This window comes from Schistocerca nitens, chromosome 6, assembly GCF_023898315.1.
Source record: "Schistocerca nitens isolate TAMUIC-IGC-003100 chromosome 6, iqSchNite1.1, whole genome shotgun sequence".
In the NCBI taxonomy this organism is placed as follows: Eukaryota; Metazoa; Arthropoda; class Insecta; order Orthoptera; family Acrididae; genus Schistocerca; species Schistocerca nitens.
Genome location: NC_064619.1, coordinates 652,770,512 through 652,793,887, shown reverse-complemented (window position 1 = coordinate 652,793,887; position 23,376 = coordinate 652,770,512). Strand labels below are relative to the sequence as shown.

The 23,376-nt window shown below is 44.1% G+C and overlaps 1 protein-coding gene across 1 annotated transcript in view; it reads right to left on the bottom strand.

Annotated features, from left to right (window-relative positions):
- LOC126263554 (uncharacterized) overlaps nucleotides 1–9,435 on the bottom strand; it is a 125,605-nt gene extending 116,170 nt beyond the window's left edge. The window contains exon 1 of the mRNA XM_049960646.1: nucleotides 9,431–9,435. Within this exon, the coding sequence (XP_049816603.1) occupies nucleotides 9,431–9,435 (5 nt within the window). The remainder of the gene's footprint in view (nucleotides 1–9,430) is intronic.
- Nucleotides 9,436–23,376: the final 13,941 nt, after the last annotated feature.

Sequence of the window (23,376 nt, the reverse complement as noted above, 5' to 3'; positions counted from 1 at the left end):
CTGGCAGGGTTGATTAGAGTCAGTTCGCGTATTTTTTTATCCTTGTGCAACAGCAAAAGTCGGAGTTAGAATAGGGGGGGCTTAGAGCATGATTTACATATGTGGATTCTAGTAGAATTTAGTGATAAATACACTGCTAGCCCCGGCACCTCGCACCTGATTTAACAATATACAGGATTCATCCGACCAGAGGGCACGATTCCACTGATCCGCTGTCCAGTCTCGATGAACCCATGCCCACCGTAATCATAGTTGAAAGTGGTGCTGGGTCAACAGCTGAACACGCAGGGGTCCTCTGATGCATAACACCATGTTCAACACCGTGAGATGAACGGTGTGCTCCAAAACGCTCATGCCTTCCCCAGCACTGCACTCTCTCATCACATCACATCCTATCCTAGTATAGAGAGCGGCAAGCCTCCGATCCCTATCTTCTGTGATGAGGTATGGACGTCCAACTTCTTATCGCCTACTCGTGGTTTCAACATTCTTCAACCACTTTCCGTAGGTGCTGACGACAGTAGCACACGGACAGCCGACCATGTTCGCCTGTTCGGAGATGCTCGCTCTCAGGCACAGGGCCACAACAATCTGGCTTTGTCAGAGTGGCTTAAGTCTGCGGATTTCCACACTTGCGCCACCTACCGTCGCTGAAATGATTTACCATCCGCCTCTGCTCCGCCCATATACTTCTCTTACCGCGTCACGTGCTCTCAGCGACACCAGGCTGCATAAAACCTCCCGGTGGGAATGGTCATAATGTTTTGGCTCATCAGTGTATTACTGGTCCATTTATAATCAGAAACCTAACAATAGAGAAGGAGAAGATGAAGAGGAGTCCCTCTGCGGTACGGCGGCAGAAGTATCTGAAAAGAAGAGGTAGAGAGCGCATGAGAAGGGTCCGCGGGAGTCGAGTGTGGTACATCCGTGGAGTGATACAGGAACCGTCGAGCCTAACAGCGTGTCGGGAAAGTGAAGCATGAGACTGAAAAGGAAAGGTGAGCTACATGACGTACTGCAGGTACTCGGAAAAGCTATGTGTCAGCTATTTAAGTACTGGAAGTACGCACATGGTTCAGCCGACGATAATGACGGAACACCTCTTCAATTAACTGCCTCTAGAAAAGGTAGTGGTTTAGTATTGTAATGCATGGGCTAGTCCTTAAATCCATATCATTGATATAATAATCTTACATGTTTTGTTGGCAGTGAATTATCTGTTGAATACGTCTTAAAACGAGTTCCCGTTCCGAATGCTTCATTGAGAGTAAGTGTCATACTGTTGAGTATTAGATACAAGCTCTGTTCGATTAATTTATTTCTAAATGGCGCTTGCATGATTAAAGAAGTTATTCCAAAATCAGTCCTCAGATTCAAACAGTACCTGTTATTTCGCGTTGATGATTTATTAAGTTTCTTTTCATTGCTACACCAAAAACAAAAACTTAATCAGGGTAAAAAAAGAGGTTTATTACTGAAAAATATTGTGACTGCTTACTAGAAAGTGAAAAATTTGTAGTTTATTCAAAGTCTACATTTACACAGTAATTATATTTTTCAAAATAGGTGATGTCTGTCTCGGACTGACGACCGTAGTTTTACAAGCCATTCCTTGTTGCACTCCTCCGCTTAAACTGTATGAACTCATACTCATTTGTAATTTGACTGTTTTCTGTTTCGGATTTCTTCTCAAAACTTTGTCTTTTAAACCGAGTGCTTTCGAAAATCCGAATTTACACGACAACGATTAAAAGTCGTGTTTTCGGAATAGACACAGCATTCACAAAAGGGTTCAATTTTCCAGTTAATTCTTCATATTAGCTTAGCTGCAGAATACATATAATCTTAATTTTAATAATCAACAGCCTCAGTTGCACCGTTTACCTAGAATTTACCTAGGTTTCAGTCGGGATAACCCAACCTTCTTCAGAATAATAGTAACTACCGTTTGTCCATAGTGGACATCGTCAAGCTAAAACTATGTCCACTATGGATAAACGGTAGTTACTGTTATTCTGAAGAAGGTTGGGTTATCCCGACTGAAACCTAGGTAAATCCTAGGTAAACGGTGCAATTAAAATTAATATTTATACAGTTGCTGACAGGGCCACGAAATGTTGAGGATTTTTAAATGCATATAATCAATTACAGACAAGTAGTACGGCTGGAGCAGCCTCTTCAACTTTTTTCCTATCTTTCAGAGTGTGTGACAGATGCCTGTCGATTTACCCAACCCGTTAAACCGTAGCAGAACACCATACCAGAAATTAAAAAACACCATTTCAGTGTTCATATGCTACTGAATCACTAGTGTTGTTCAGACTACAAACGGTACATACGGAAAAGCTAAAGTAGGAGACAGTTGTTAAGTGCTGTCTGTATCAACAGGGTCACGGTCAGAGGACTAACTACAGAGAGAAACACAACCAATAAGAAATGAACAATGAACACAAACAGCATGACAACTTACAGCACTGACTACTAACTGTTCTCAAGACAAGTAAAATGGCCCATATCTTAAAACGTTTTAATTTTCGAACATATACCGGGCGGTTATAATTAAACTTTTCCTATTTAACACGTTATAACACGGAAACTAATTACCGTACGCGAGTTCCAATCTTGGTAGCATTTGTTAACGGGTGCATGATTTCCATGAGTCACAGCGCCACCGTCCGGTTCCAACTGTGGCTACCGGATGCCGTGATCGGTCATCGTGATTCATAGTCTCACACACCTGAACAGTCCCAGTGCACTTGTTGACGCGTCAACATGAGCTTGGACAAAAGGAGCAGAAGCTCTATTATCAAAACAACAGTAATGCTGCAGCTGCTCTTCGAGAATATTGCCGTCTTATAGGATTACGGGAGGGTCCTCTTGCTCCACCTGCTGTGCGGAGAATGATGAAGAAGTTCGAATCAACTGGAGAACTGGTCGTCGCAGCGGTAAGAGGCTGAAGAGCGGTTGCACCACAGGTGGTTGATGAAATTAATGTTGCTATGGCGGACGTCGCTGCGCGCAGTTCCCGATTGTCAGGCAGTGTGCGTGCTGTGTCACAACAGTTGAACATCTCGTGGTCCACTGTACGGAAGGTGCTTCGAACCATTCTCAAATGGTTTCCGTATAAGATCCATATCGTACAGCAGCTTGCACCACAGGACGCACAACGACTCGTTGACTTCACTCTCCACTTTGTCGCAGGTGTTGAAGTTAACGAGGGCTGGCGCTGGATCATCCTATCGACAGACGAAGCTCATTTTTCTCTGATGGTCGAGGTGAAGACACAGAACTGCCAAGTATGGGGTTCTTCACCTCCAGTCATTGTGCATGAAGTTCCTCTGTATGGTGAACGTGCCACCATATAGTGTAGCTTCACAGCTATGTTCATCATTGGCCCATTTTTTTGACATGTTGTCGCCCAAGTACTAAAGACGTGCAGTGCGTCTGGCCGGCCTTACTGCGATATGCTTCGCCAGTATGTCATACCCCTCCTGGAGGAGACAGACGCATTGAATTTAACAGTTTTCATGCAAGATGGGGCCACAGAGCACAACGCTCGTGAAGTTCACCTGCTTCTCCGAAACACATTTGTACACAGTCGAATTATCAGCCGATCGTTTCCAAATGCTTGGCTGGGACGATCACTTGGTCTCACTTCCTGTGATTTCGGGTTGTGGGGCTACCTGAAGGACAGTGTTTACCAGGGGAACATTCACACATGCGCTGATCTGAAGCGCAGCATATCAAAGGAAGTAGCCAGCATACCTACAGGCGTGCTCTGTTCTGCTGTGTGGAACACAATCCTTCGCTTTCAGAATCTTCAGGACACTGATAGGCACTATACTGAGCCCCTTTTGGAACAGTAATGGTAACGGTATGTAATGGTATGATATCCTGCAGCAGTACATTAGAAGTGTTTCAATTGAATTGATTCTGCATTATTTCTCTTCCCCGTGTCGTTGGCATTAATGTACCGAGTTTGGTCCGTGTACTATAATTAGTTTCCGTGTTGTAACGTGTTAAATAGGGAAACTTTAATTATATCCATCCGTTATATGCTGGAATTTTTTTTTCTATTTTGACCAGTGCTGGCTGTCTCCTCTACGATTATGGGACACTTGTTACGAATGCTCTGAATATGGTGAGTTTTATGTTGCTGTAGTTGTATGTTCAGTACAAAGACTGGTTTGATGCAGCTCTCCATGCTATCCTGTCCCGTGCTAGCTTCTTCATCTTTGCGCAACTACTGCAGTCTACATCCATCTGCACCTCCTTACCGTGCTGAAGCGTTGTCCCCCTCTTCATTCTTCATTCCTTCTACTAGCCATGTAAGGCTCTTGTATGTTTACATATCTCCTCTACTGCCGCTTTGCACTTTCACAGTCAGTCTCGTTTTTTAATTCCCCTTTGTTTGATTTATTTGCTGCATTTTTATATTTTCTCCTTTTGTCGATTTGGTCCCTTTGAAGCTTTTCACAACTACTGATTGTTTCAATTTATTCAGATCTCATTGAATTCCTGCCTTCCTGCACTTTCTCCAGTTCTAAACTGCAATTCATAACGAGTGAAGTATGGTCAGAGGCTACATCTGCCCCTCGGAATGGTTCGCAGTTTGAAATCTGGTTTCGAAATATCTGTCACAATGTTATGTAATGAATCTTAAAACTATCCTGTGACTCCCGGCCTTTTTCACGGATACAACCTCCTTTTATGATTTATAACTATTAGGAATGATTGAATTGTGCTCTGTGCTGAATTATACCAGGCGGCTTCCCCTTCATTCCCCTCCCCCAGTCAATGTTTTCCTACCTTTATTCCTTCTAATCCATTACTATTAAATTCTCGACTCCTGTAGCGATCGGTATAATTTCTTTTACCTCATCACACATTCTTTCAGTCTCCTCATCACCTGCTGAGCTAATCGATATACAGCCGGCCGCGGTGGTCTTGCGGTTCTAGGCGCGCAGTCCGGAACCGCGCGACTGCTACGGTCGCAGGTTCGAATCCTGCCTCGGGTATGGATGTGTGTGATGTCCTTAGGTTAGTTAGGTTTAAGTAGTTCTAAGTTCTAGGGGACTGATGACCGCAGCTGTTAAGTCCCATAGTGCTCAGAGCCATTTTTAATCGATATACAAACTTTTACTACCGTAAGGGGTATTGACGTTGGTTTTGTCTCTTTCCTGGCTACGACAATGCATTCACTACGCTGCTTTTCCTATTAATTGTTAGGCCTACTTCTGTTATGGCGATCAACATTTGATCATGGTTTTAAGGGAAATGACCAACATCTAACCATGATTTTACGGGAGGATGAAGCGAGATCTAGGCGCAATAAATTTCAACTGCACAAATACATCTTTTTTTTTTAATGAGTAACGGTGGACATATGAATATACAGAAGAACTGGCTGACTCTGTTTTCTTTTACGCTATTGTGTCATACGGTACAGTTCTTTCGCGTAACTCCACAGACCGAGAAAAAGTTTCTGGAGTGCAAAAGGATGTAGTAAGACTCATTTTTGCTGTAAATTCAAGAACAGCACGCCAATGCCGATTCAAAAAATGGGATATTCTGGCTACTGCTTCTCAATCTATTGATTGTTTAACGATGTTAGTTTTAAGTAATAGGACAACGCGAAGTATACTAAACAAATCGGAACATTTTGTGTTAGATTCCTCTGCTTTCTATTGCGACTAACTTAACACGATCTTTTACTACCGGCTCAGCTGAAGCGTAGCGAAACGTGGTTGTCTTGTGTGAGTCAGATGAGAAATCAATAATGTATATAGTGTGTTTAAGCATGAACGTCTCAGTAATTCGCTTTGGTGAGTCCTTTTTTACTTACGTGTGTTGCTTATATCATAACTGCTGGTCGTTACGATGCGAGAGCATCCGTGCCTTACCTGTTCAAATGGCTCTGAGCACTATGGGACTTAACATCTGAGGTCATCAGTCCACTAGACTTAGAACTACTTAAACCTAACTAACCTAAGGCCATCACACACATCCATGCCCGAGGCAGGATTCGAACCTGCGACCGTAGCAGCAGCGCGGTTCCGGACGGCTTACCTGTACTGGTGGACAAACAAGTAAACATCCCCTCGATATGCATAGGCTGTATCATTCTTTCTCCGCTCAACGTTTTCTTTTGATCAATGCCGTCTTGTTTCCGTAGATGTGCGAGCAGAAAAAAGTGTCTATGGTGAAAATAGTATCTATTATCAAATGAAATATTTTCGAGATCTGGTGGTCAGGAAATTTGAGCTAACCGACTGGACTTTGAGGGGTTAGTATTCAAAGCGGTGAACACTGACGAAATATACAGGAGAAACAAGCGGTCGGTAAGGGAGCCGAGAGAGATAAAAAAATGACGGACAACAGGAAAATTGGGTGTGCTTGTTGTCAGCGCTGATGGATTGTTTACAGGCGGCCAACTCGGTGGCGGTGGCGGGTTTCGCCGTGTCGGGTGTCGGTAGCTGCGATCGGGTATCGCCTCAGCTGCGGACCGGCACCCCAGTCCCCCGTTGTGTCTGTAAACCACACCGCCCTCCCCTCCCCCTCTCCACCTGCCACCCACCCACGCCGTGACCAGAGGCAATCTCTGAGACACCCGATCCCTGATCCCTGCTGCACGCTAACTGCCCAGCTGCTCTTTCCGGTGACGCAACAGCGATAGGTGTGAGTGCATGCGCAGATACCGCTATACAGCAAAGCACGAGCACAGGTACAGAAGCTGCGGAAGTTGGTTCAAATGGCTCTGAGCACTATGGGACGTAACATCTGAGGTCATCAGTCCACTAGACGTAGAACTACTTAAACCTAACTAACCTGAGGACATCACACACATCAATGCCTGAGGCAGGATTCGAACCTGCGACCGTAGCGGTCCCGCGGTTCCAGACTGAAGCGCCTAGAACCGCTCGGCCACTCCGGTTCGGCAGCTGTGGAAGTACCCGCAGTCTTAGAGGTAGGGTACTATACGAAGTAAAGCACGATATGTTTTTTCGGACTATAGTGCAGTCCTGTGGCAAGTATTGTTATACTGTAACTGTATTCGAAAACTTACTATTTTCTGGTCATCTGGCACGATTTGATCGATCGGGGCTTCATTAAAAATGAAAGGATTAATCAGTAAAATGGGGTTGGAAAAAAAGGAATTGGCGTGTGTACCGATGATGCAACACAATTCCGGAAACAAAGCTGGGTCACAGGTTAAAGTTAAATCTGCAAGCAGTGGTTCTACTAAGAATAATTTCATTCATTGCATGAGTCTTTAAGGAAATCTAGTACTTAAGAAAATTCCTGCAAATCTAAGCGCTTTATTACAAAATGCAATTGAAGTTACGAATCTAATTAAAAATTTCCTTTCGCGAAACTCGTCTCTTCGCAAACTTATGAAATGACATTGGACTGATATTTAGCACATTTTTACTGCATACGTAAGTTCGATGGCTGGAAAGCGGGCGAGCTCTGAAACGGGCGTTAGAGGTATGAAATGGAATAATACTACTTTTCATTCATAATAATCAGAAGTGTACCCATTTCTTCAACGTCACAAGTTCTGCGTAAATATGCAATCTGTGAGATATACGAGTACACAGAAGCGCCAAAGCAACTGGTACAGGCATGCGTATTCAAATACAGAGATATGTAAACAGGCAGAATACGGCGCTGTGGTCTGCAACGCATGTATAAGACAGCAAGTGTCTGGCGCTGCTACAATGGCATGTTATCAAGATTTAAGTGAGTTTGGACGTGGCGTTATGGTCGGCGCACGAGCGATGCACACAGGATATCGGAGGTAGCGATTAAGTGCGGATTTCCACATACGACCGTTTCATGAGTGTACCGTGAATATCACGAATCCGGCAAAACGTCAAATCTCTGCCATCTCTGCGGCCGGGAAAAGATCTTGCAAGAACGAGTCCAACGAAGACTGAAGAACGTGTACGGGTATGGAGTCAGCGTCATGAATCCATGGACCCTGCTTGTCAGCAGGGGAATGTGCAGGCTGGTGGAGGCTCTGTAATGGTGTGGGATGTGTGCAGTTGGAGTGATATGGGACCCCTGATACGTCTAGATACGAGATACGACACGTACATAAGCATCTTGTCTGGTCATCTGTATCCATTCGTGTCCATGTTGCATTCCGACGGACATGGGCAACTCCAGCAGGACAACGCGACACCTCATAGGTCCAGTATTGCTACAGAGTGGCCCCAGGAACACTCTTCCGAGTTTAAAAATTTCCGCTGTTCGCCAAACTCCGCAGACATGAACATTATTGAGCATATCTGGGATGCCTTGCAACGTGCTATTTAAAAAAAAAAAAAAAAAATGTTTCAAATGGCTCTCAGCACTATGGGACTTAACTTCTGAGGTCATCAGTCCCCTGGAACATAGAATTACTTAAACCTAACTAACCTAAGGACATCACACACATCCATACCCGAGGCAGGATTCGAACCTGCGACCGTTGTGGTCGCGCAGTTCCAGACTGTAGTGCTTTGAACCGCTCGGCCACTCCGGCCGGCTCCACTGTTTTAACTTCGTTTTTTAAAGACATATTTACCTAGGTTAAACGTTTCTTCTCAAACATTGTTCGCACGAAAGGGTATACTCGATCAGGATTTCAGCAAAGGGAAACATTAGGGTGCTGTTCGTGTTGGAAACGGCTCTGGGAAATCAGTATACTGAATGTTTCTATACACTCTTAACGTTAATTAATTTACAACAGTCGCGAAAATTGTGGTTGTGCAAAATGGATCGCTGACGAGAAAGATTGAGGTGCCCTGACCTGAAAGATCTGTTGCTCACAACAAATTCTCCTTGTGTCTTGGAAAAAATTTAACGTCAAAAACGGACTGCAAGAAAAGACAGTTTCACTCTGAACAATAACACCTATACAATTAAAGGACCGTGAGGAAAAAGTGGTCGCAGTGACTCAAACGACAGTTTGGGATGGACCAATCAGCAAAGATCAGAAGGCGAAAAGAATCGCATCTAACCCAAATTTTGATACATTGAGTTCGAAACCATAGTTAGGAATCTGGCTTTCGACAAATGTTATAGAAGCTGGGACACTTCAAGGCTATATTTCGCCAGAATTCAGCCAACCAATCACCACTAGCTCATGGGTTTGAACCATACAATTGCCCGCCTACAAAGAAAATCAGTTATCAGAATGAGTAACGCGTCAGAAGTAAATGGCATTACAGTCAGTAGATAACTGATTTGCTACAGGATCGTTTAGTCAGTAAGGTACTGCTCTGATCCATGTTGATGGGAGTACATCTGAAATCGTTATGTCACTTCTCAAGGACATGAAGTGAACTACTGAAACAAGTTCAGTAACATTTTCCTCGCTGTGAGGATCTTATCATCTATAGTCGTTCTGGAAACGTTCGCGGCTCAGATAAGAATCACTTACCTCATCTTGGTCCGGCTTCTTCACGTATCCAGGCGGAGGTTTGGCCAGTGCTGCCGCCAAACAGACCGCGAAGAGCAGCAGAGTCTGCGAACAAGTGTGGAAACCGTACTGGTCAGTTCATGCAATGTGTCTGCTCGTTCTTGAAGCTTATACTCTAATTTTTATGTGATATTTATCGTATTTCTCTGGAATCTCCGTTTTCCTGCCATTAACGAGAATATCTAAAAGATTTGCGATTTTTTGGTCAATATAGAAGAATATTAATTTCAGTCTACATTCGTTCATTTGTACTAATTTCGTGAAACAATATCTGATATATCACTCGTTGTAATTTTGCCATTTTGCCATTTATGGCATTTATGCCATTTATGCACATGTGTCAAATTTGCACAGAGACATTATCACAAAAATTAGAGTTTCGCAGTCTAGATGCAAGCATTGTAAATTGATAAAGTGGTTCCCATGCTTTAGGGACAATGTCAAGAAATAAAAGCGATGAGTGAGAAACAATTTTGTTGTTTATATTTTACATAAATATTCCCCGTGATATGAATATTTTCAGTTAATGTGACAAGCGAGAAACTGGGACGTACATTAATCATTACAGAGTGACAATGATGTACATTATATAAATGTTCTGCTACACGAGCTGGGCGAAATGTGATACACCGTGATGCATTATTAAATGATTTTAGGGTAAAATATTAGGACATACGTCGTTAACAGCTGAAATCAGGACAGTTTTAATATTTTTTGAGGGCTGAATGAATAATTGTCTACAAACATTTGACACCTTCCCAAAAATCTTACAAATACAGAAACTACTCATATTTAATAAACATAATATTATCTGCACTCCTGGAATTGCGTGAAACCACGTGAGTGGATGACATAATCTCTTAAATGTTTACTTGTGACAAGGGATGTTGTCTACGTTACTAACTTGAAACAAATTATGTTAAAGGAAACTTGGCTCCATACATTCTTAATCTGAACTGAACAACAACGATCACATTCTTTCGATTCAAGCAATATCCCTCAACAATTTTCAAAATTTTATTGATGAAGTTCGGGTTCACACTGTATCCTGTCCTCAGAGAGTGCCTTCTTTCGATCATGGCAGCTTCAAGCCTTCGTTGTAAATCGAGGAAAAATAATTGTTTTCAAACCTTCACTTATGTAGACATTTAGAACTGGACAGTCAGTAACATTGCACACTTTGCCTCCTGTAAAAGCAAAAATGCCCCTTCCTTCAATGTGCATTTAAAAAGTAGATGTTGCCTTACATCTAAATTCTTTTCCTGCATTTGTACTTCGCAAGTCATATTACGGTATGTTACTACCTATACGTCGTGTATCAGTCAGTGTAATGTTTTTCTTTCCTTTGCACCCGCTCTACCTCCCCCCCCTTCCTCCGCACCCCCTCCCGCCCCCGCCAATCTTACGTTATCCATTTGCGAATAGGGCGTGGAAAGAACGATTTATCGGTGAATCTCTGTTTCATATCGAATATATCTGAGCCTATTGTTATATTCATTTTGTGATAGACAAGCAATGCCTCAGACAACGAAATTCTCGCTTAGGTAAAAACCTATTTGTCGTAGCTAATGAGTGCTCAACTCATTTTGGACTCTGAAATGTAGTCTTACTGTGTAACATGTTTCGCCGAAGTGAATAAATTTACTGGTAGTAGGTGACCATGTGACTACGGACATGTTTTTGCTCTCTAATCAAAAAGCAGTAAAAACAGTGGATCTCATGTGCAGCTCACACAGAAAATCCGAATGGCAATCTTTTGGGGTGTGAGAGGAACAAAGTAATATAGACGTACGAACTCAGATGGGTCATACTTTGAAGCTGACCACTACTACCTTAACCTGTTTGGTAAGATCACAATCCTGCAGCAGCAGTATCACTTCTTTATTGTCTGACTTCAGCTTACAGCAGCGCCGAAGAGCACCTTTGCAACAAACTCCTCTTTCACTGTTGGTGAGTTGATCGCAACTGCCAAAACAATTGTCAGAGTACGGACATGTTTAAAGTGAAAATAGAGAATATCTACATCTTCCCCTCCACCTGGAGGGTATTTTGCATACCACTGTCGCTTTCGCCCTTACCCATTCAGTCGCGAATGGTGAATGGGGAGAAAGATAGTTGGTAAGTCACCGCGTGAGCTTCAGTCTCTCTCGTTTTACTTTCACAGCCTTTTCGCGAAATATTCGCACGTTGACTTTTCTATGAATGTAAATTCTTGGAGATTTTAACAGTAAACGATACCGTCATTCAAAGCGACTCTCGTTTAAAGCCTGGCTGAACATGTCCGTGATCCATTCGCGTTCAGTGAATGAAGCTGTGACGAAATGAGCTGCACTTCTTTAGTTTTTCTATTTCCTCTACCAATCCTATCTGGTACGGGTCCCGAACTGGCGTGGAATATTAAAGTATCGGTCGAACAAGGATTCTACAAGCTATCTCCAACGTAGATGGACTATGCTTGCTGAGGGCTCTTCCAGTGAATCTCTGGCATCTTAAGGTGCGATTTGCTTTACGTCGTCGTTCCACTTTAAACCGCTCCGTAAACATACTCTCAGATCATTAATGGATGTGACTGCTACCAGTGGTTGTGCGGCAAATCATGTAGTAGATTAGTGGGTGTTTCCGAGTGTTTGGGAGCGACACGTGCCATTTGTTTATGTTTAGGGTCAAACGCCAATCTCTGCACCAAGTCTCGATTCCCTACAGATTTTCCTTGCATTTCACTTCAATTTTCCAGCGTTGCGACTTCTCTTTATACGTGAGCATCATCCGCGAATATTCTTGTGGAGCTTCCTACGTCAACTACTAAGTCATTTATACAGATAGTGAAAAGTGATGGTTGGTACTGCGGAAGTTACGTATGTATATTCCTCTCTGTTAAGAATGGCATGCTGCGTTTGTTTGGTACGAAATCTTTAAACCAGTTACAAAGCTGGTGATATTCTGCAAGCTAATGTTTTGTTCATTAGGCGACAGTGTGAAAGTAACACCCTAGGAGAAATACACTCTAAGAGGAAGAAGTAGGGAGAGAAGAAAAAGACGCGCCACGAAGATGGTATGAAAATTGTTCGCAAATTGATATTAATACGGGTATCGATGGAAAATGCAAAACTGTGAACTTTTGCTACCGATTGATAAATGTGTCACTCTGCAGCGCAATTTCACCGCACAGCTGGAAAGTGTAGTAAACAGGGGACGTGTCGATACCAGGACACAGTCAGTGCGAATCCCATTCCTTGTTTTCAGTTGGACAGTAACTATGCCTCGCAGACAGGCGCGTGAACGATACATGCAGATGTCACTATTTGAGAGAGAACGCGTAGTTGGCCTCAAAGAAGCCGGTTGGAGACATTTGAATAAGAGCGGTGCCACTACTCGACTATCTTGGTAGGAATGGATCAACCGCGGCCGAACAGAGAGTCAAGAAGGAAGTGGTCGACCGAGAGTGAGAGCAGAACGAGAGGACAGAGCAAACGTCAGAGAGGCCCCCAGGACCCCGGATTCAACATTGACATCGATCCGACGTGCAACTGTTGCTTCAGTGACCACAAGGACCATTAATAGGCGGCTCACAGAACTGGAGCTGAGCTGACGGCGCTCCTTGCGCCTTTGACCTCTGTACAGCAACAAGCCCGTTTGTAGTCGTGTTGGGAACATTCGATTTGGAATCCCATTGACTAGCATGGAATTGTCTTCAGTGGTAAGACCGGCCTCTAAATGAGCCCCGATGACCAGCAAAGTTATGTCTGGAAAGGCCCCGGACGGCGATGGGATACCAACCTGTTGCCCGCAGTACGGCCTTACAGCCAGGCGAGATGGCCTCGGGTAACATTTCATTTCATAGGAAGACCCCTTTGGTTGTAATTCGCAGTATCCTTACTACACAGCCGTCCGTCGACGATGTTCTACGCCCCGTTTCGTTGCGTTCCGTTAAGCTACCGTGGGCTTAATTTCAGAAAGATAATGCCTGCCCTCACACGGCAAGAGTTTTTATTGAGTGTTCAAAAATGTTCAAATGTGTGTGAAATCTTATGGGACTTAACTGCTAAGGTCATCAGTCCCTAAGCTTACACACTACTTAACCTAAATTATCCTAAGGACAAACACACACAGGGAGGACTCGAACCTCCGCCGGGACCAGTTGCACAGTCCATGACTGCAGCGCCTGAGACCGCTCGGCTAATCCCGCGCGGCTTTTATTGAGTGTCTTCGTCCTTGTCAAACTATGCCTTGGCCAATAAATCACTGAATCTCTCACCAGTTGAGAACGTTCGGAGTATTATGGGCAAGGCCCTCCAACCATCCCTGGGTTTTGACGATCTAACGCACCAATTGGACAGAATCTGGTACGATATCCCTCTAGAGGGCATCCAATAACTGTGTCAATTAATGACAAGCCAAATAACTGCTTGCATAAGGGCCAGAGGTGGACCAACGCATTATTAAAATGCTCAATTTGTGAAGCTCATGCTCTTGAAGAAATCATACAATTTTTCTGAAATTGTTTACACATTTACATAACATACAACGATTTCCGTTCCATTCGGACAGTTCCTTCGTGGTGCGTCTTTTTTTCTTAGAGTGCAGCTCCTTAGTAACGCAAGAATTCCCATGCATTTTTGGTCAAGAATAAAAGCGTGTCTCACATGTTAACCTCTCCACTTCTTCCAAGCCTATCATATGACTGATTTCAAATAGCTGGCAGCAGGGACAGATATCTGAGCCTCATTGCAAACATGATATTCTCAAATTAAAATATTACGAGGTCCTTTCCACGTTTCAAATTTAAAGTAACTCTCTTTCTTTCGATTGTTTTCATAAAATGTACAAGTAGCAAGCGAAAATTGTAGTAAGCTGACATTATGTTGCGGTTATGAGTCATATCGGAGTGGCAGATATTGTTCCTCAGATACGTATCTCAAAAATAATAACTTTTCCGTCTTTGTAAAAGGAAATGAATCCATGTACAGGTTTATGTTATAGAAAGGTTCAGTGGAAGTACACGGCACTCGTCCTACCACCAACTGGAACAAATGGTTCAAATGGCTCTGAGCACTATGGGACTCAACTGCTGAGGTCATTAGTCCCCTAGAACTTAGAACTAGTTAAACCTAACTAACCTAAGGACATCACAAACATCCATGCCCGAGGCAGGATTCGAACCTGCGACCGTAGCGGTCTTGCGGTTCCAGACTACAGCGCCTTTAACCGCACGGCCACTTCGGCCGGCTCCAACTGGAACAACTGTGGCCGAGAAACCCTTTATGTTCTTGCCGTCACCAGAATATTTTTTACGGGCTTCATTCGTGGAAAACCGATACTTTCAGAGGCCTAATTTCCTGCGGGTGACCCCGAGGGTCCACCTTGTTGTATAGGAGTGAGCGGGCCGAGATTAAGTCTGGAGAGAAGAGGGAGGTAGCTCGGGGCGTTGTCTTGGTTGGTCTCTTGCGGAAGAGCTCAAGTCACACGGAAGTTTCTCCGCGGGTAGTGGGTGGATGGGAGGGTGGGGGGTGGGGGTGGGGGTGGGGGTGGGGGGGGAGAGAAAGAAAGAAAGAGAGAGGGAGAAAGAGTGAGAGAGAGAGAGAGAGAGAGGACATCCTATTATGTGTCGGCCACTGAAAGCGAAGAGGTGGTCCTCCTTTACTGATGAACAGCAGAACAATTTGATGTACTACACTTGGACTGTGAGTAAGCGGTTGTGGTAGTAACGAAATGATTTAAAACTGTTAAGAAAGTGGTGTGGCCGAAGGGATTATTCAAAGAAGAAAGCGAGTAGTGAAGAATTTTTGTGAAAAATTCCAAACGATCAGGGGTGTTATAGATGTAACTGATTTAGGCTATGGATATGATAGCAAATCTCCATAGCCTAAAGAAACGTATTCGTATTCTGCGCATGTTGCATTGGTTTGATGCTTCTTACAGTCGTGTGTGTGTGTTTTCTTTTCCATTAGTGGAGTGATTACCGACGGAAACGTCCTATTTTACGTCGAAAACATCTGATTCATCCAAAACGGTTCTCCCCATGACATATTACGGTCTGATACCTAATTCTCCTTACTATTTGAGTCTCTTCAATTTCCAAGTAAGTCAGGATATTTCTTCAGATCCGTTGTTTCATCAACTTTTCTGAATGCTATATAGTTCTATCGTGAGTCTTTTTCTCTCGTTTTTCAAGAAATGTGTAAATCCGTACTTAACTGCTTTCCTACTTACATGATTCGGAGTCTCCCTTATCTGATTTATTTATTCTGAGTTCTGTACTGTATCATCTCCCGATAAGTAAACAACCAGTTGAAGCCTTCATGGCGCAGAATACAGATATTGTTTTTCACGTATAAAGCCTACAGTAATTTGGGGGCTCTAATACGCACTTGTCCAAGGATTACAAATGCTGCATGCATAGTTTCATCCATTGGTTCCTTACCTCGGTCTCTTGCGTTGCTTCTGCAACAAGTTTTGTAATGTGAATGTGCCCACACGCATCTACAAAATACGGAGTAGTATCTGGAGAGTAAGATATCGGTCTCTTGAGGAGCCAAAACAATATTGTCAACTACCTGATACAGTGTTAATCTACCTCTGGAAGCCAAAACAGTACTGTCAACTACCTGATACAGTGTTAATCTACCTCTGCAATTTAGTACAGGAGCAGTTATTTGTGCCACGGATTCGACAACCCTTGGTACGTTTCTGGAACTACGTAGCACCAGATGTCTTCTCACAGACCTCGTAATGCTGGCAATTTACCAACCGGTTTGCTGGCGGGGTGCAGGTGCTCGAAAGAGTCTCAGACGAATTCCGTGTGGTTCAGATCAGGCAAATTTGGTGGCCAAGACATCAACGTGATTTCACTATCAAACCACTACAGCGCTATAGGGTGTTGGAAGATGCCATCGCCGTCGGGACGACATCAAGCGTGAAGAGGTGCAGACGTAGTCCACAGCTGTCATGGTGGTGTCGATTACTACCACAGGTCCTATGGGAGCCCAGGTGAATGTCCCCCATACCGTAATATTCCCCACACCTGGCCGTTTGCCTAGATGACGGCCACCGACCTGGTGTAACAAGAAACGCGATTCACCTCATAAGGCGACACGTTTTCATTGATACACGATCGAATCTAAATGATCCTTTGCCCAGTGCAATTGTAACAGGCGATGTGGTTGAGTGCAACTGGGGAGCCATAGGTGTCGTCTCCTGCGGGACACCATGTTCGACGATACGTGACGGACGGCGTGCTGCGAAACACGTGTACCTATATTAGCATCTTAGCCTTTCTACTTTTCTTATCGTGTCAGGTGCCTGCAAATCAACCAAGAGGCATTTATTTTCGCGGTGAGCCATGGTTATATGCACTGAAGAGCCAAAGAAACTGGTACACCAGCCTAAAATCGTGTAGAGCCCGGCGAGCACGCAGTAGTACCGCAATAGGACGTGGCATGGACTCGACTAATGTCTGAAGTAGTGCTGGAAGGTACTGATACCATGAACCCTGCAGGACTTTCCATAAATCCGTAAGACTACGAGGGGGGTGGAGATCTCTTCTGAACAACACGGTGCAAGGCGTTTAAACTGAGAAAAGCGTTGTGGAGCCACTCTGTAGTAATTCTGGACGTGTGGGGTGTCTCAGTGTACTGCTGGCTGTAATTCCCAAGTCCGTGTGAATGCACAATGGACATGAATGGATTCAGGTGATCAGACACGAAGCTTACGTATGTATCACCTGTCAGAGTCGTATCTAGACTATCAGGGATCCCACATCACTCCAACTGCACATGCCCCATATCATTATAGAGCCTCCACCAACTTGAACAGTCCCCTGTGACATGCAATGTCCATGGATTAATGAGGTTTTCTTCATACCCGTACACTTCTATCCGCTCGATACAATTTGAAACGAAACTCTTCTGGCCAAGCAACATATTTCCAGTCATCAACAGTCCATAGTCGGTGTTGACGGGCTCAGGTGAGGCGTTAGCTTTGTATTACTTTTGAATACATTATGGGAGTGACAGTGATCAATGTGTTACAAATATTTACTATTTAAAAACAGTCTTGGTTACGATTTATTTATTAAGGTGACCGGTTTCGACCACCGCTGTGCTCATCTTCAGACCATTGAGTAGGAACCTCTTTCTGCTGGAGAATCACTACTGATTCTAGTGATTCTTCAGCAGAAAGAGGTTCCTACTCAATGGTCTGAAGATGACCACAGCAGTGGTCGAAAACGGTCACCTTAATAAATAAATCGTAATCAAGACTGTTTTTAAATAGTAAGTATTTGTAAAGCTTTGTGTCGTGCAGTCATCAAGGGTACACGAGTGGGCCCGGCTCCGAATGCACAATGCAATATCGATGATGTGTCATTGAATGGTTCGCACGCTGTCACTTGATGGCCCAGCAATGAAATCTGCTGCGATTTGCGGAAGCGTTGCACTTCTGTCACATTGAACGATTCTCTTCAATAGTCGTTGCTCCCGTTCTTGCGAGGTCTTTTTCCGGATGCAACGATGTCGGAGATTTGATGTTTTACCGGATTCCTGATATTGACGGTACACTCATGAAATGGTCCTACGGGAAAATCCCCATTTCATCGCTACCTCGGAGATGCTGTGTCCTATCGCTCGTGCGTCGACTATAAGGCCACGTCGAACTCAAATAAATCTTGATAACCTGCTATTGTAGCAGCAGTAACCGATCCAACATCTGCGCCAGCCACTTGTCTTATACAGGCGTTGCGGACCACAGCGCGGTATTCTGCCTGTTTACGTATCTCTGTATTTGAATGCGCATGCCTATATCCAGTTTCCTCGGCGCTTCAGTGTATTATAGCCGCCTCTATCCGATGTTCACGTTAAACGTGAATCGAAGAGATTAGAGCAGCGATATTTCAGAATGATGTCATATACCAGCATCAAATGATACATTAAAAAAAAAAAAAAAACGAATTCGAAAACAGTTTCTGATCGGTGAAAGACAGTACCACTCGATGTCCAAACAAGTACGTCTACGTGGTAATGGATATGTAATCTTCTTAACAACATAGTGGAAACATAAAAACGGTAACTCGTATCAGTGTATTTAAACTTTTAGATATTGTACCCCAGAAATCGTTAAAGTTACATATAAAAATAACTCGCGTTGTTGTCTTATAAACCAGCTCTCGTCCAGGCCGTGAAGGCCCAACGGATGTCTACCGGCCGCCGTGTCATCCTCTGCTTTGTGCCGTCATGCGGATGCGGTAAGGAGGGGCATATGGTCAGCACACCACTCTTCCGGCCGTTTTGTCAACGTATCAGACAGCCGAACCGGTAGTTCTCAATGTCAATGAAGCTGCCCTCAGTCAGTATCACGAGAGGCTCAGTGCACCTCGTACCAATTCTCCCGCAAAAAAAAAAAAAAAAAAAAAAAAAAAAAAAAAAAAAAAAGAATCCTTTACAGTACCGTGAATCTCTGCTGACCACTCAGCTGTCCTCCTATAACACTAAAAATTTTAGAGGTGATACAGCCTGCTACGACATTGTCATAGTAATATGATGAATGAGAGAAAAGAAGAACGAAATGTAGAAACGCGTGTAAGGTTCAGAGATAGCGAGAAAACTGTTCGAATATGTAAACGTAGCTAGTTGACCGGAGATTACGGAGAGGCAAGGTTGTCCTAGTCACTCATTATACACATCTTTGTTCCACTCCCATAGTAAGACTTATACAGTCTAATCCCCTACGTACGGAAATGCTTCGTGAGCTCAAAGGGGGAAGACGACGCTCTTTTCGCGAGACTCTACTGAGGAAATTTAGAGGGTCAGCATTTGAGACTGACTGCAGAACGATTCTACTGCCGCCAACGAATATTCTGCTGAAGAAAAATGGCTCAAATGGCTCTGAGCACTATGGGACTTAACATCTGAGGTCATCAGTCCCCTAGAACTTAGAACTACTTAAACTTAACTAACCTAAGCACATCACACACATCTACGCCCGAGGCAGGATTCGAAACTGCGACCGTAGCAGTCGCTCGGTTCCGGACTGAAGCACCTAGAACCGCTCGGCCACCACGGCCGGCATTCTGCTTACGAGCTACGAAGATGAGATATGGCTCGTAAGGAATTTATAGACGGTCGTTTTTCCCTCGCTCTATCTGCGGATGGAACGGGAAGGGTAATGACTGTTAGTGGTTTGTGGTGCCCGACGCCATGCACCGTACAGTGGCTTGTGAAGTATGTGTGTAGATATAGGTGTAGGTTTATTACAGCTGGTTCCACGTGTGGTGCCTGCCTTCTTTAGCAATACGAGCAACCAAGTGTTCCGTTGATGTATATGTTCAGTAAAAACTGTCAGTGGAACTGGTGATCATTAGACACCATATGAAGCTGTTTGTCCAATATTATGATGGAGTGCTGAGAAGTAATGCCTCCGAACTTCTTATGTGAAAACACTTAAATATTTTAAAATATAAGTTCATTAACATTCTACTTCTTTATTCTCGGTGTCTACAGATTTGCAGACCTCTGCGGCCAGAGGGCACCAGGTTGTAGTGTGTTAAACGGCGGTGTGTAACATAAATAACCACATCTGTGGGTAAAAATGGCTCTGAGCACTATGGGACTTAACTTCTGAGGTCATCAGTCCCCTAGAACTTAGAACTACTTAGACCTAACTAACCTAAGGACATCACACACATCCATGCCCGAGACAGGATTCGAACCTGCGACCGCAGCGGTGGCGCGCTTCAAGACTGAAGCGCCTAGAACCGCTCGGCCACACCGGCCAGCATCTGTGGGTGAATCACTGCGTCCTGTAATCTAGTTCCGAATCCGAAGAGTGCATCCACAGATGAAACGTCTCCTTCAGCTTAGCAAAAAAAATGGTTCAAATGGGTCTGAGCACTATGCGACTTAACTTCTAAGATTATCAGTCACCTAGAACTTAGAACTAATTAAACCTAACTAACCTAAGGACATTACACACATCCATGCCCGAGGCAGGATTCGAGCCTGCGACCGTAGCGGTCGCCCGGTTCCAGACTGTAGCGCCTAGAACCTCACGGCCAGTCCGGCCGGGTCAGCTTAACAATGCCAAACCAAACACGATCGCTGCGATGCGATATCTGCAATAATTCGATGCTACGGGTCCACTGTCATCGAACATCCTACGTACAGTCCCGACCTGGCCTCATCTGATTTTCATCTGTTTCCAAAACATAAAGTACACCTTCGACGACTTCACTTTGATAATAGCGGTGCAAGCAGAGGTGAGGTTGTGGTTGCGACAGGAAAGACAAGGAGGAATGTATTCGCCGCCAGGGTGACTATGCTGAGAAATAAATATGTAGACATGGAAAATAAAGATGCAAAATGTTAACATTTGTTTTGTTTAAAACGCATTAAGAATTTTCACATAAAAAATTCGGAGGCATCTCTTTTTAGCAAGCCTTTGTGCTTAATGCTTACAACAAACTAAAGAGAAATCCATTCTGGGTTTCATAACAGGACTGAAACGTGTATGTAAATTAGCAAACAAGAAAAAATTCTATCAAATATGTTTTCCAGAAAAGCAGCTGAGGTGATTTTTTTATGAAAAGTCACGACATATGGGAATTGATGGAAGTATTTTCTTCAACATACATAGCACAAAAAAGTTCAGAAAAAGTAGGAAAACATGCTGGAGATGGTTATGAAACTAGTAAATAAAAGATACATGAACTACATCACTTTCAGGCAAATGTCGAGATGATTCCATAAGCAAGTGCAATGTCCGTTTTTGTAGCCGAGGTGGGTGATCGCCTTGGAGGTAGCTCACTCGAATCCTGGTGGCGGAAGACTTTCATCATTATTTAGCCTGCAAGGGACATAGGAAAAGTAGTAACGTTAAAATCGTTAAACTTGTGCGCCATTGTCGTGAATTAAATTCCAAACCTCTTTGGAAGGTTACCTGAAGTGATGGAATGTGAAGCTGTTGATGGTTGCTCACACGAACTCTGTAACTTATCTGCCCAACATACGAACTCGGCAACTTGCCCACACTGCTCTCACCAACAGTACACAAACTCTGCTAGTAACAGCAGACCTGTAACATTCTCTATGTCACTTACAGCAACGTATCAGTAACCCAAATTGTAGGACTACAGCAAAGCTAAAGAATACTATTTCATTTTTATTCCGAAATTAACAGCACGTATTTTATTAATTCCCCTTCTGACAAAAGGTTGTTTTAAAAGTGTTTAAAGAAACGAAAGTATAAGGGACGATCAAAAAGTTTCCGTTCGAAGGCCGTAAAGCCCATAATCGGTACGCCAATCAGGTAAAATCGCCGTGAGCATCGAGGCAATCATCCCACCGACGCACCGTTTTGGTAAAACAACGTGTCCTGCTCCGCGAAGAGGGCCGCAACTGTCTGCTGCACATCCTCTTCCTAAAGTAATAGCCGGCCGCGGTGGTCTCGCGGTTCTAGGCGCGCAGTCCGGAACCGTGGGACTGCTACGGTCGCAGGTTCGAATCCTGCCTCGGGCATGGATGTGTGTGATGTCCTTAGGTTAGTTAGGTTTAAGTAGTTCTAAGTTCTAGGGGACTGATAACCACAGCAGTTGAGTCCCATAGTGCTCAGAGCCATTTGAACCTAAAGTAATAGTCAACGTTTCAAGACCTTTTTTGAAGATAACGAAGGCGTAATAATCACATGGGCAGAGATCAAGATTACAGGGCGGGTGCTCAAGTATCTCCCACTTGAGTTGGCACAACTTCTGAATCTGCATTGCATACACGCTGCAGCATCCCCTCAAAAGGAAACTTTTTGATTGCCCCTTACGTTCTGCGTATAACTGCTATACATGCAGGTAATTCCGTTTGTGACTGAGAACGATGTACTTAACAGCGTTGCATCAGTATTTACGTGATTTGTAGACTAATAATTATATCTATTGCGATTAGTATTTTTTTAGGTTGGGTAGTACCTCCAAGTAAACATGGCAAGAGCACGCCATTAACGCTTATTTTCTCCTGGCCAGCAGGTCAGGTGTCGAGCTGTGGATGTGTGCCGCAAAATGGGTAGTCTATACTGACAGGGTAGACCACTTAGTGGAGCTTTTACGACGACGCAGACAACATCAGGCAGTAAATTATGTGACGTGTTCACGGGAAGACTGTTCGACGCAAAGAAAAAACTATGATCACACTGATATGTGTACATATTAAGATACGACATATAAGAACACCTGCCGGCCGAAGTGGCCGTGCGGTTAAAGGCGCTGCAGTCTGGAACCGCAATGCCGCTACGGTCGCAGGTTCGAATCCTGCCTCGGGCATGGATGTTTGTGATGTCCTTAGGTTAGTTAGGTTTAACTAGTTCTAAGTTCTAGGGGACTAATGACCTCAGCAGTTGAGTCCCATAGTGCTCAGAGCCATTTGAACCATTTTAAGAACACCTGCGCTTACACCCGCTACATCTTGTACAATAACTGCTGTGTTCTCCAGAACAGGCTACTTTCTTGTGTTAAAAATTGTTATATCCTAGCCAGTAATGCCACCCGAGCCCGCTGCCAAAAGGTTGGCAGCATCAAAGTCCGGACGCCGTCCGCATAAGCAGCGCCAGCGAGACAGGAAATCGCCCCAAGTCTGCGCGCGCCACCGCTGGCTTCTGGCTTCTTAAGCGCTGGAGTCGCGAGCGCTAGGACAGTTCTGTACTCGCCGCTCAGCTGTATACTCGCCACCGAATTGTGTACTTGCTAGTCAGTTGTGTGTTCATCGCAGCAGAGTTGTTGTTTGTCGTCAGCCGACGCTGACCTAGCCGCTCCGACTCGAACTAGACAGATCTCTGTAGACACGGAGTTCACTACTGTGTTTCTGTATCTTCGTTAATAAAGATAAGTACCGACTTTTATTTAATCAGAGTGTTTGGGTTTTCATCTTTCTGTT